The 14,671-nt window shown below is 43.4% G+C and overlaps 1 protein-coding gene across 5 annotated transcripts in view; it reads right to left on the minus strand.

The window, feature by feature from the left end:
- Positions 1–14,398, minus strand: part of PAM (peptidylglycine alpha-amidating monooxygenase) — a 136,993-nt gene extending 122,595 nt beyond the window's left edge. For 4 of the 5 annotated variants that reach the window (XM_083151725.1, XM_083151724.1, XM_083151723.1 and 1 more), the window contains exons 1-4: positions 14,262–14,398; positions 13,347–13,480; positions 12,339–12,824; positions 7,300–7,420 (exon numbers count right to left, since the gene is read on the minus strand). In XM_083151725.1, the coding sequence (XP_083007851.1) occupies positions 7,300–7,420; positions 12,339–12,430 (213 nt within the window). In that variant the 5' untranslated portion in view covers positions 12,431–12,824; positions 13,347–13,480; positions 14,262–14,398. The remainder of the gene's footprint in view (positions 1–7,299; positions 7,421–12,338; positions 12,825–13,346; positions 13,481–14,261) is intronic. The other variant, XM_083151722.1, reaches the window with a different exon arrangement.
- Positions 14,399–14,671: the final 273 nt, after the last annotated feature.

The following is a 14,671-nucleotide window of genomic DNA, read 5'->3' on the forward strand; positions in this document are numbered from 1 at the left end:
AGGGTGAGAATAAACTGCTTTTAAAGTTTATCTGCTGTCTTTAACCTAATCCAGATCTGTTATTTTGGCAGTCACAAGAGACACATATCTTGTAAGCTGGAAGCTAATTCCCATTCATAGCCTCTCTCACAAGAAGCCAGTACGATAAGGACCTGTTACTAAAGCATTCTGTCTGGGAACAGCTCCTAACATTTCTCAGTTATCAGCCACAAGCGGTCTAAAAATAGATAAAGTATGAATAAATTAAAATGCCAAACGCAAACAAAACAAAGACATGGAAGTATGTACATTCACATACATATATACATACTATATATAGCTCCCTCTGGGTTATAGCCAGAGAATACATTGCATTTAGAGAAAACAAACAAAACAGTCTGGAGATCTGATTATTATTTCTTAAATAATCATCGGAAGGGAGGATGGGAATCAACTATGCCAGGCAAATGTTTGCACTAAAAAAAAATAAAAAATTGCTTTATCGCTATTTTTTTTTGTTCAGCGGGTAACGGAGGATAAGTGCTGCCTTAATAATTAAATTTGCTCTCTTAGAAATATATTTTACTAACATTCATTCTCTCCCTAATCAGAGCACTGGGGACTCTCCATGTTGTTTAATACAGAACCATTAAATTAAAAATATTGGCAAAATATTACATGGGTGTCAAAATTGTACACCTAAATCCTTCTGCAAAAAAGAAGATCGAGAGAGAGAGAGATAGAGAGAATATATATATATATATATATATATATATATATAGATATATATATAGATAGATATATATATAGATAGATACACATATATACTTTTATAGTTATGCAGCTTTAACCCCTTCAGTGGTGGGTTTTTCTGGGGCATGGGCAACCTCCCAAGGCAGGGTTGTTCTGCCCCAGATATACTCACCACTAAAAGGAGCTCCAGCTGATTCCCTGCTGCTTTTCATCTGCCTTGCACCATGGGCAATATTCCCTCTAATTTTACGAAGGCTGTGTGCGGCAAAAGATTTTGGCTGTGCAACTTTGGAAGGAAATTTTAATTTTTGTGCGTCACTTCTATATAACTGGAAAAACTTTACTTCAAAATGGATATTAAACATTCAAAACACAGCACACAATGTAGTTAATGGGTGAAACACACATTAATTGAGTCCACAACTGCAAAAAGGGACCACTGTTGCTTTGTGCGCTCTGTTGTAATGTCTGTGCGCACGCTCGCCGAGTTGTGTGCGCGCGCACGCGCGCACAGCTTAGAGGGAACACTGACCATGGGGCATTTTGCAGGGGGAAATCATCGACAGGGGGAGGGGGATGTAGAGCAGCTTTGCAGGTGGTGCACACCTACACATCGGTGGAACGCACAGAAATCTTGCTCCACCAGCTCGGACAGAAAAATTTCCAGGCATATCCCAAACGTTAATGCACATCTAAAATCACCAAAATCCCAAATTTTCAGCCATGAACTAAGGTGACATCAATTTGGCAATTCCAAAAGGTAAATGGGACTTTTTTTCCCCCAAGTCACATAAAATGCACTGTTGGTCCTTTAATTTGTTGCACAATTTTTAGAGACAATTATCGCAATCATGCCATTTCTGTAGCTCACAATGGGGCCTTTGCACCTGTGAGCTGGCGGTTTACAGGTGCTATCCTATTAGTAAAATCACTGAAAGCATTGAGATTTCAGTTAAACAGGGCTGCAGCAGATAGAAATACACAGGTTTCACTGAACAAATGTGTCTTATCGGTTGATCTAACATCGCTAGTGATTTTTTTTTCAGGGGTAATTGGATACCCCCAAATATTCTTCTCTTTGAATGCTTCATTATTTTCAGAGGTAAATGTGACTTGCAAGTAGGAATCTGGCTTTTTATATACATAATTACATACAGACACATATTATTATTATAATTTTATTTATAAGGCGCCACAAGTGTTTCGCAGCGCCGTACAAAGGAACAGTACAGGGAGACAAAACTTGGCATAACATTGAATAAATAATATAAAGACAAACATATGAGGAATTACAAATAGCTAGCTTTACGTTATAACTCCCCAAAATTTTCCATTCTAAAAGGATATTATGCATCAGAAAAAGTGAATAATAAACAGTTTTGATTTAAAAACTTGTAAATGTTTATGGAAATGGGGTACACGATAAAGCTGAACGATGCCTAGGTTAGATATGAAAACATCCACAATTGTAATATCCACATTTCATAAAAAAAATGATTTGAGCTTTGTGACAAAATTGTGCTTTGCTTGGCTTACATGGGGCCGTTTGTGTTTTTTGAAGCTTTCTTTTAGGCATAGCGATTCTAAATTTGCTTCAATCCCGAATAGCAACTGTGCACCATAAGAGGTGTTCCATTAATCTCAATAGGAGACAGAGATTGTATACAGAAGAAAAGATGGTAAACATGGTCATGTGTTCCTCCACATACTAAGGGGCATCGTTAAAAACTTGACTTCATCTTTTTACCGCAGTGGTTCTCAATCTATTTTGCTCTGGAACTCAGTTTGACAATAAAAATAATTACAGGACCCCAGTAAGTTTCCTCATAATAGCCGACACATGCATGGTCAGCAAACTGCGCATGCTGATTAGTATTGCGGCAGCACAAAACCGCCATCACTTCATTATTAAAACACTTCTAATAATACCTCCTTTCCCAGCCCCTCCCCAGGAGCCACCACTTGTCATGACCCACAGTTTGAGAACCACTACATTACTTTCTTACTGCACAAAATAACATCTTAACAACACAAATGGTCCCTGACTGGTAATCAAGGTGTAAGTGACATCACTTCGGTACCTTGACACTAGGGATGCTAATCCCGGGGCATTTTTTCAATCCCGGGATTCCCGGGATTGGCTTCCCTAATAATAAAAAAAAACCTGGCCGCCCGCATATTTGCTTACATTTGTGGAGCCAGGTTGCTGAGCGGGCGGCCGGTAGCCTGGTCCCTGGTGCAGCCGGGAGCTGGGTTGCTGAATGGGCAGGTAAGAAGTCTCATAAGGCGGGGTGGCAGGGAGTGCTGGGTGGGAGGGAGCGCTGGGTGGGGGGGCGGGTGGCAGGGAGCGCTGGGTGGGGGGGCTGGTGGCAGGGAGCGCTGGGTGGCCGTGAGCGCTGGGTGGGCGGGTGCCCGTGAGCGCTGGGTGGGTGGGAGGGCGGGCGGGTGGCCGGCCGTGAGCGCTGGGTGGGTGGTCGGGCGGGTGGCCGGCCGTGAGCGCTGGGTGGGTGGCCGGCCGTGAGCGCTGGGTGGGTGGGCGGCCGGCCGGTCGTGAGCGCTGGGTGGGTGGGCGGGCGGGTGGCCGGCCGTGAGCGCTGGGTGGCCGGCCGTGAGCGCTGGGTGGGTGGGTGGGCGGGCGGGTGGCTGGCCGAGAGCGCTGGGCGGGCGGCCGATTCGGTGGATGTGCGGCTGTGCCCTGCGCAGCGTGACCTCGTCACGCTGCGCACTGCGGGACCTCATCACGCTGCGCACTGAGGGGTATGGGAGAAGCCGGGCAGCGTCTGAGTGCTCAGACGCTGCCTGGCATTAAACTGCGAATGCGCAGTTTAATCCCGAAATGGGATTGAAATCCCGGCGTTTTGGAGGCCAAATCCCGGGATCCCGCCGATCCCGATCCAGGGATTGGCCACCCTACTTGACACATGCACAAGGCAAATTTGGTTGATAATTGTGCGCTTCGCTCAATCAGGTCCAAAGATTCAACCAGTGGATTGGTCAAAACAAGGACCATCTGATTAACCTTATAACCGCACAGACTGGCAGACTTCACCGGAGCCATTTCGACTGCATACAGGATTGCAGTCACAGACACATTCCCCCAAAATGGATGCAACACCCCCTTTTTTAATTGCCACTCCATTTAGCACCCGCAAACACTGCTGTCGCTCACTCACCGAATCCCCACTGTGACCGTTGTAAAAAGACCCTCAAGACACACGCACATTCCAACTGCAACGCACCCACAGTGGCAAAAACAACTAGGTACAAAACTGACATTGCGTCCATTTTTATATCAGGCACTCTATTCCTTATCCCACTGATGCATATGTACTTATTATGTTTGTTTTTAATGTAGGATTTGTTTTTTGCATGATTTGATTTACAATATTATTTTTACATGAGAGATGATTGTGTGTGCACACACACACACACACACACACACACACACACAATACTCTCAGGACAGAATGAAAAAAATATTTACACAGATCAGGTTTCAATACCAAACCTTATCTTTTTCAAGATAACATTTAATAAAGTTGTTAAAAGCAGTAATGTGTAGAAACCATTAGCCAATTTTATGTACCCCTGTGTCATACACCTCATAGCAACCTAAAACTGTTAATTACTCGGCTGTTGCAATGACCCATGGCGCCACTGATGGCTGCCTAGGTGCTGTGCATCTCAGCGAATTTATGATCCCTGTGTAATAACTGTACTGTCTATGCTTATATTGTTACCTACCTGTGGTTGCAATGACCAGTGGCACCGCTGTTGGTTGCCTAGGCGCTGTGCAGCGGGTATGTGTTCCCTGGGTGATAACTGTACAGTCTCTGCAACAGCAAGATAGGTAACAATATATGCAGAGACTGTACAGTTATCACCCAAGAAACACATACCCGCCGAGCTGCACAGCGCCTAGGCAGCCAACAGCGGCAACACTGGTCATTGCAACAGACAGATAGGTAACAATATATGCAATGACCAGTGGTGCCGTGGTTGGCTGCCTAGGTGCTGTGCAGCTCAGTGTATATATGTTTCCTGCGTGTGTATGTATATATATATATATATATATATATATATAATCCCCAGGGCACATCTAGAGTATACCTGTATGTGTTATGTATATCTGTACAGTCACTGTTTAACGGTTATCTAAACGGCTGTTGCACAACTATCCAAATTAAATTCCTAGTATATGCAAGTATATCTGGCCTGGCCAATAAAGCTGATTTTGATATAGAGAATCAGACTTTATATCCCTGCCTGATGACACACTGCCATCCCAAAAGTGCAAAGAGAAACAAAATCACAGGTAAGGAATGAGGTTATGTGGGATGACAATGTCCATACTGTGTTTTCATAAACAGCTGCAGCGATTTGAGACATAGTGAAGCAAGTAATGACGGAAGGCAGGGTACTGGCAGCCAATGAGCATGGCAGAACATACAGTGGCATACCCAAAATAGCGCCCAAAACACACATAATCCCACACATTCTAAGCAGGCTGGTCCCTTTTACCATTGTCTGGTAAATAATTTTGAGTCACTGTAGTTGTAGCCCTGCTTCTTTCATGGCACCTTTTTATAATATTACATTGCAATGTTATACCAAAAGTTTATTTGTGTGAATAACTAAACTTTGTCGTAGTTTCCTCACCAATAATGTGATTATTCTCAATGTGTCACCCAGACTGCTGTCCTCTACATAAGTGAATGCCCACCACAATATACTGTGCATGGCTACCTTTACCACATACACCACCCTCACACTAAAGATAATAAAGACAAGCTAAATATACAAATATATATAGTTAATTCTAGCAGCCTGGAACTTTCAAAACCTGTGTAGTTCCTCTTTCCTGTGCGGAATGCCGCTCTCTGCCGTGGTGTTTCTAGCAAAGTCTGGTCTGTATCTCAATACAAACCAGATTGTTCAAAAAGCACCATGTCACAATCCTGCCAGAACTGTGTGTTTTTCCTGTCTTACCTGCCTGTCAGTCTTGTATCTCAGCCTGCTGTAGCAAGATCTGAGCCTTTGCTAGTAATGAGCACCTGGGTGAGTTCTGTAGTTACCAGTGGAAAAGATTCATGCTAGTTCCCTGTTTGCCTCATCCAGAGACTGTCCCAGGTGTGGCCGTTTCTAATCACCCGGCTGCCCAATCAGTGCTGCTCTGAGGGGTTATCCTCCCAGCCCTGCATGAACACTGGGCTTTTGCATTGTTGTCAATCCCGTGGGAGGAAGCTTCAGTCTGTGCTCCGTCTGCATCCTGCACCTGTGCTCCGTCTGCATCCTGCACCTGCGTGCTACAGTTCCTGCACCTGTGACCACCTGCACCTGTGCTTCCAAGTTGCCTGCACCTGTGCTTCCGAGTTGCCTGCACTTGTGACCACCTGCCTCTGCGTGCCTCAGTACCTGCACCCGCGACCACCTTCACCGCTGCACTCCATGCTTCCAGCACCTGCGCTACAGTGGTCCTACTCCGTGCTTCTGGCACCTTTGCCCCAGTGGTCCTACTCCGTGCTTCCAAGTAGCTGTTACCAGATTCCAGCTTCCCAAAGACTATTACAAATTTTCAATTGTCTCCTGTACCAGTTTTCATTCTATGCAATAAACATTACCCATTTGTATCCACGTGCCTCCGTCCTGTTTCCATTTGGTTGTAAGTTAGCCACCAAGGTCACTCCCGGGTCCCAAATACCTAGTCGTGTCACACCAAAGCAGACAGCGACACCCAAAGCAGGAAGAAGGAACTGCACAGGTTTTGAAGGTGCAGGCTGCTAGAATGAACACTAATTATATACACACACACACACACACACACAGACACACAGACCTACATACGGTATATATACATTCTTTTTTGCAAACAAAAAAAAAACACTTTAAACTCTTCCCATCAACATAAAAAGTTTCAGCCGTCTTGTGTTTCGGTTAGCCAGAAGAATTATAGCGCTGTTTAATCTGTGCAACAGATATTGCTTGCCTTGTGTAGCATGAAAAGATTGTGGGGTCCAATTAAAGAAGCTACAGCGAACAGACTCCTAATGTTCTGCATACATTACTGTGCGGTAGCTAAAGGTCTACAGGGAGACAAACGAGCCTCCAGTTTCCTTTCCCTCTTGCCTCACTAATGGGATCCCTTTTATTTCCACAATAGAAAAAAACCCTCCATCTGCAACAATGAGTCATCACCTACTGCAGCATGACAACAACAGACTCCTTCCTCCTCAGCCTCCGCAGCCCTTTATAGGGCTAGAGACGTGTAGAAATGATCGTCCTGGAGCTGCTTCCTGCTCAGCTGCTTTCCCAACAAATTTATCTCTTCAAGGGTTAAGACATTTGTTACCAGGAGTTTATTCATTAAATGGTTTCAAAGTATCAGAACTAGCACTTTCATAAAGAAAACTTAAACCCAGTAAAGTCTATACTATGTAGCCAGACAGCTTTTGCTGAACTGCAACTTTGTTGACATGTCATTCCCTGAGAATCATGGAAGCTGTGGTTTACGAGCAGAAGCAACAGGTTTCAGATCACTGCAACACATAAGTGCCATAGGCTGCTCACCTCTGTAGGAGTGACCCCTGGCATTCGTATATCCAGTGTGTAGTCCAACGAGTCTGCGGAAGGGACAGGTTTTGTAGGTCCTGAACAGCCATTTGAATGAGTACTGGATGATTCCTGAAGCCTTTTGAAAGAGAACACATTACGCATTTAAATTGCAGTAAAAAAACACAATAAAATATAGAACATTATATGCAAACACCCGCTCTACAAGACAGTGTAACGTTTAGCAAAAGCAGGACTATACAAAGGGACACTTTGTTGCTATGTCTAATGAATGTATATTTCTCATAATCTCTAGGATTCCATTCAGAGTTTAAGGGGGCGATTAAACTTTTTGCACCAAGGCTATCGAAGCTGGAGCGATAAGTCAGCACTGTGGGTGCCCAAACTGGAGCTTGAGTGCACAATGCAGTACTCTAGATGGGTTTAGCATGGTCTTCTGTCAGCCCACAAAACAACTGAATTCCCTCCTAATTGTAGTTTATGTACAAAATATCAACCATCTGTAAGAAGCAAGTCTTACATTTTAAGCATTTTTTTCTTTAACCGCCGTTCTACATTTCTGTTGCAATATCTGGAGGGTAAAACAAGTATGGCTGCCATGTATACCCGGACTGGCTCTCTGACTTACAGCAGTCACGTGATCAGAGAAAAAAAACACACACATTTAATCTTTCACTGTTGCTTTAATTTCAAAGCAATAAAAAAAATGGTTCAGTTTTTATGCTATTAAAAACTAGCACAAATTTGTGTCATTAAAAAATAAACAATTGCGTGAATATTCAAAGAGGCAGACACTTTACAAAACATGACAATCACTAGCAGTAACGTCTATGCCAGATACCTCATATACACGTACATCCCCATCCATATTTAACCAACTTGTGTTCAATATTATGCATCAATAGGAACCTCTCTAATAGAGCACAAACAAGACTCATATTGCGGGTACAGGAAGAAAAAAAAAAAACAACCCTAATTTGTTAAAAATAGCTAGATATGGTTTAGTGATGGAAGGGGGCAATCAGAATAAGCAAGAGGGTTTGCAATCAGACAGTTATAGGCCATTTGCTTTTATGGAGGACTCGTACCCTGACATACTACCTGCATGTACCCTGACCACTGCCATAAAATAAGGCTCTCCATCAGACACATGCATCTTTGTTTCAGTCTGCATCACTTTCCTTACTGTCTGTAACCAGCCTATGTTGCCACCAACCTATCCCAACTACCCAGACGTAATACTGCAAATCTCAGGCATACATAGAGCGGTGCTCTGAATCAGCCACAATGGTTGCTAATAACATATGTAGGTAAAATATTGTAAATTACATGGTTTGAAAAGTTTGAATGCAACAGGTCACCCATGGACCTAAATCTATAGAGCAGACATTATTATACATTATGTTCATTTTCTGGGTAACTAGGAAGGGTGAGCCTGATGCTCCTAATTTTTCACAACCTTGTAGGTTTATTTTAGCACCCTGAATCTTAAAAAAACCCATGCAGTTCCTCTTAACTGCCTGGGGTGTCGCTCTCTGGTGTGGTGCTTCAAGCACAGTGTGGTCTGTATTTTAGCACTGATATGCAGACAAGACTGGTGTCAGAAGCACCACAAGGGGACCTACTGTACCACAGGTTTGGAAAGATGCAGGGTGCTAAAATGAATACTAAACTTGGATTATGGAATAGTGACAGACAATGTTTAATGCCCAGCATATAACCAACAATTACAATGTTGCTCTTTATACATTTGAGAAAAAATGCAAACCTACAGAAAAAAAAAAAAAAAAAAAAAAAAAAAAAATCGGGTTTGTCTGAATGAGGCCCTAAATTCCTAAGCTGTACCTGAAATAACACAGAAAAAAACTTTAATACCCAGCTGGAAGCAGCATAATATAACTATATAAACCTCACCTTGCCTTAAGGTGCGTACACATGGGGCGATATATTGATGAGCGATATATCGATCAGTGTCCCGTATTCATCAGCGACCAGAGATGGTCACTGATGAAAGGGAACCTCTGCCAGGGGAGCCGCAGAGGGAATCAGCTGGTCGTAGGAGCTATCATAAGGGGGCTAAAAACGGGAGCGCTGAGCGACCATATTGCCAGTGATTTTTGCCCGTGTGTGTACACAGCTTAAGCTGTGTACGCACGGTGCAATTTGATCGCTGAGCAATTTTGGCTTAAAATTGCTCAGCAATATATTGCGCAGTGTATCGTTTTCATCAGCGACCAGCAATTTTGGCTTAAAATTGCAAGCTAATCTGCCTCAACCTCATTGTGACTGGAAATCGCTGGTCGCTGTTGCATTGTGCACCAGGAACCAGCAATTGTTAGCTATAATTGGAGGAGCATGCTCGTGCGACCATGAGGGGCTGGCAGCGGGAGCGAGCTCCTGGCGATTTACCTCCCACCGCACATGAAATCACTGGCAATATGGTCAAAGTATTCAACACCATTCGTTAACGCACGAGCAGTTTTACAGTACATTTACCAACAAATCTGAAACTGACACATAGGTGAAAGCACAACATCGGTTACATTTTATAACCTCAGCCCTATAATTGGTAAATAGCAATTTCTGTAAAATGAGACGGGAGAAACAGCAACTAAACAGTAGACTACAAATGAGGATAATCCATTAGGATTGATCTGTGCGTAAAACAATTAGATCTACTGCTTATCTATACTACAGTTACATTGGCCTGGAACTGTCCCTGGGGCAGGGGTACAGAAATAGTATAGGTCTCTGCGACACTGATACATATTGACGTGTCGTCGATAGATTTGTCGAATTCATTATCACATAAAAAGTGTCCTAATAACCCAGTTTAAACTTTTTTTAAAACGCGGCGCCCAAAAGTATCAAAAGAAAAAGTTTTCACGGCACCTCTTGATACAAACTTTCTTACTGAGAAATTCAGCTTTGGAACCAGCGCCTTAACCCAGTGCCAAACTTTCTTGGACGTGTTATTTTGGCTTGGCACAAACAGGAGACAATACAGGGAGAGGAATACAGAGAGAGTGCTAAAGGTTACAATACAGTCTGAAATTTCAGAACAAATATTGTCACTTAATGGGTCTTATCGGATATCACTGTGCTCATTCTCAGCCATAGTATATTATAATAACAAATTGTACATTCTGTTTGATGGCTTGAGAAGCAAAGCTGTGACTAAACACCACAAGTAGGACAGTTACAATAGGAAGAGGTGACAACATATGGCGAGAAATAATCTGGCACCGTGCTGAATTATATATGCATGAATAAATATTTAATGTTCTGATTAGAGAGATAAATGCATTTAGAATTTCAGAGCGAAAGCATCTAAGATTTAAACACAACATTGTTGGTGTCGAATGACAAATTTCATATTAAAGGATGAGTACGCAGACAAGAATGTTCTGCACATGCTGCAGAAGCAACATTTGGATGACAAGGATCTGGATGAACAACTTTATAAAAATCACACATATCTATGTACTGTATGTACTTGGTAGAGCAAGCTGTGTAACATATAGAAGGAAATAAGGATATAGAAAGCCAATTTGGCAAAAGAAACATAACAAAAATGATGTATAAAATACACATAACTGCTGTAGTTGCCAGCTCGTTGAAATGACGGCGCTGCCTGGAGCTGGGGCTCTGTCATGCTGAGCTGTGTGTGTGCGCGTGCGTAGGGGGTGCCAGATTAAGGTGTGTATGTGGGGGTGCCATGCTAAGGTGTGTGGGGGGTGTAGTGTAGAGGTGCCATGCTGAGGTGTAGTGTAGAGGTGCCATGCTGAGGTGTGTGGGGGGTGTAGTGTAGAGGTGCCATGCTGAGGTGTGTGGGGTGTAGTGTAAAGGTGCCATGCTGAGGTGTGTGGGGTGTAGTGTAGAGGTGCCATGCTGAGGTGTGTGGGGGTGTAGTGTAGAGGTGTATGCACTTGGGTGCCATCTAGTGTCGCCCAGCGAACCACAGTGGTAAGGAGCAGCATTCGGCTGTTATTATACAGGATGCAGTGATAAAATACTAAAGCCTCCACTGGACAAAGATTATTTACTAAGGTGCCTTTGTATTAATTCATGTTGCAACTGATTTTTAATCTGTAATGAAAATATCCTCGCTATGTACTTAAATCGCAGTGACAGTGGTAGCGATAACTGCGGTCCCTGTGAGTTACTTATCTTGCATTTTGGAGGAGTCCTATGGCCCCCATACATCACAAGCATATGGGGGCAATGTCTGCTGGTTCAAAAATCCTGATTGGCCGATCTTTAGCGAAATTGGTCAGGATCGGCATATCAGAGATTTGTAACAGTTTACATTTCCCAGATTCCCCAATGGATCACTGATAATCATTGGCTGCTGATCGGGAGGGGGACGAGATCACACAAATATGAATGACTCCTCCAGAGCAATCTAACAAGGTTTGTGCACAGAGGCCCTTATTTTAATTCCTTCGATCCCCAGCGTGTTCACACATGTGCAGGGCTTCTGTGCAGGCGCCTTCGCCGACCTGCACAGTCAGCATGGCGCTCGCACAGGGGCGGCCGGGGGAGGTGGCAGCGCTGGGACATGGGCTGCTGATCGGAGGGGGGCGAGATCACAGATATATGGGATCAGCGAGCGGATACGGCAGCAGGGAGGGGCACTCTGGAACTCGGTAAACTGCGATCTTCGCAGGTTATAGAGTCAGCCAGAATCAAGCCCATAGTGAGATCTCTCTCCATAGGCTTAAAGCGGTTTACACCATATGGAGGCCAAGCTTTGCTACCTTAGGGTTGGGATCGCATTCTTAATTCATAATAATGGTGAGTGCACCTTGCGGCGCTAACTATTCTTCAGCAGATTTTTGCTAAACTATCATTTCTACTTTGAGAGATATATATATATATATATATATATATATATATATATATATATATATATATATATATATACACATATACATATACATACACACCTTTTTTAAAAGGCTCCTAAATAATTACAATTTCAAGTATCTCTGAATAATATAGAGAAAAAGAGACTGTGACAAAGTAATACCTACCTTTTAAAGACTGAGAGGGGGCTCCTGAAACTGTAACAGCTGTCTTGCAAAATAAGAAATAATAGGATGAAACTGCTCATAAGACTAGCCATGTCCGTCCGCCGTCCTGCTCTTCCTACAGGAGCAAACTATAGGCAGTGCTTGTAATCCTGGTAATTAGAAAGCTGTATCGGTCCACTTTCCATCAATGACAGCCCTTCAGGTGTCCTAGAACAGATGACAGCTCATTCGTCTCCTCGGGAAGAGAGAACACTCAGGTGGACAACACGGTTGTCTTCGATTATCTAGAAATATGCATTATGCTCAGTTGCGTCTCCTTGCTGTAGAACGCTGTACTGGTATCAAGTGAAGATAGATGTCACACGGCAGAAGTTTAATACGAGTCTCCTCCAGGGGCTTGCACCCTGCTGCTCTGCTGATCACCCACGATTACACAGCCCTTTGAGTGACATAATGCAAACACTAGCATCGGTCTTCATTGAGAGCCTATGGAAAAGAGGGGCACATAATGGATGACTAACATATTACACCATTAGTCCTCAGCAAATCCCTGCTGACGTTCCTTAATACATTTGTTCTTTGAGAACCCGAAGCCCAACCCCATTAACAAACTACATGCTGCTATCTCTTTTCACTCACACAGACTTGGCTTCAGCCTGAATTACACCATGATAGAGCTGCCTGTCTCATAGCATTGCAACATCTCATTCTTCACAATTATGGCTAAGTTACACGGATATACATCTGTTAGTGTACTGCGCTCACTGATGATAAACATGCTCACTATAGAGAGCATTAAAATGGATTGGATGAAATCAGTTATATCACAAAAAAAGCACTTGGAACCCAAGGGCTTGCAATCTATTTAGTTAATAACATATTTGTTTAAGCAGCAAAACACTATATAGAATTTCCTTTAGTCTAAGGGGCTGTAAGGGGAGACATCAGCATTATATCATGTACAAACCTAATAATATTAGGCTATCCAAAACATAACAAAGCACTCACCTCCTGTCCCCCACTCCTCACATCCCCTCCTGGCTGCTGCTGCTTCTTCCACAAATACTAACTGGGAATGGGAGGCTCCACGGACGACGGGCAGAGAAACTCCCACCATTATTTTGTGATGACGTTAGGGGGACCTGTGACATGAGCAATCTGATCAGTGACAGGAAGGAAGGAAAGAGAGAAACAGCTAATGATACACAGAGCGGTGAAAATCCTGACACTTGCCTCACTCACCTACTTCACAGTGACACTTAACAAAGAGCAACATGTCAAAATTATTACATACATGTATATATGAGAGAGAGAGAGAGAGAGAGAGAGAGAGAGAGAGAGAGAGAGAGAGAGAGAGAGAGAGAGAGAGAGAGAGAGAGAGAGAGAGAGAGAGAGAGAGAGAGAGAGAGAGAGAGAGAGAGATTCAGACACAATGTTGTGATTGCAACACTGGAGGAAGGAAGGAATAAGACATTATATACTCCTTGCAGCCTCCAGTACATGAAATAAATGCAGAGAGCAGCTACTGGCACAAGAACAGTTTCATTAGGATCATCTGCAATATACTGTGTGGGTGTGTGTACACATACATACATAATGTACATAGTGCAATCAGTGTGTGTATAGATCTCATACAATACACACATTGCAATCAGCAAGTAATCCCAAGTAAATAAAGAGGTAAGCAAACCCCATTAGCAAAGAATGGAAACCCTTCAGAGGACAGGTGGATTAATTGGCCACATTAAAGACCATGCTAGTGACAGGCAGCAGTCAATGTGCTGAGAATGGGAGTCAGGGAGTGACAGGAGACGGTGCCTGTGGTCACTGGAACTTTTACATTACAGGGCATCACACAGCCTGGTGCCTGTACCCACGGAGCCCATTCCCCGGCGTGTCCTGGGAGACATACTGCCCGCTCACCTCGCGCACGCTGCCCGCTTGTACGCACTCACAACCCGCCTGCTCCCCGCGCTTGACCTGATTTTCTTCTCGATGTTGGTCTACGTGCATTTAGGCGAGGAAGCTAGGCAGGGGAAAGGAACTACAACTCCCGGCATCACTTGCGAGAGAAAAAATAAGTATTCAAACTGCTGCAAACTTTATTGATGCGCTAGGCTAGACTACGCTTTTCTGTGACCATAGGGAGACGGTAAAGAGTACACTAATTTCTTTACCTACTTATTATAAAGGTACTTATGTTTTAAATAGGAGCTAATTACGGTGCATGTAACCAGTAGTGTTATAACAAAAACATTGACATTCTGTTGCATGGAGACAAGGAGACATATGGGGGGGAATTTACTAAAGAAAATTTGTAAAAAAATAGGTGT

Source organism: Crinia signifera, chromosome 1 (assembly GCF_055691185.1).
Source record: "Crinia signifera chromosome 1, ASM5569118v1, whole genome shotgun sequence".
Taxonomy (NCBI): Eukaryota; Metazoa; Chordata; class Amphibia; order Anura; family Myobatrachidae; genus Crinia; species Crinia signifera.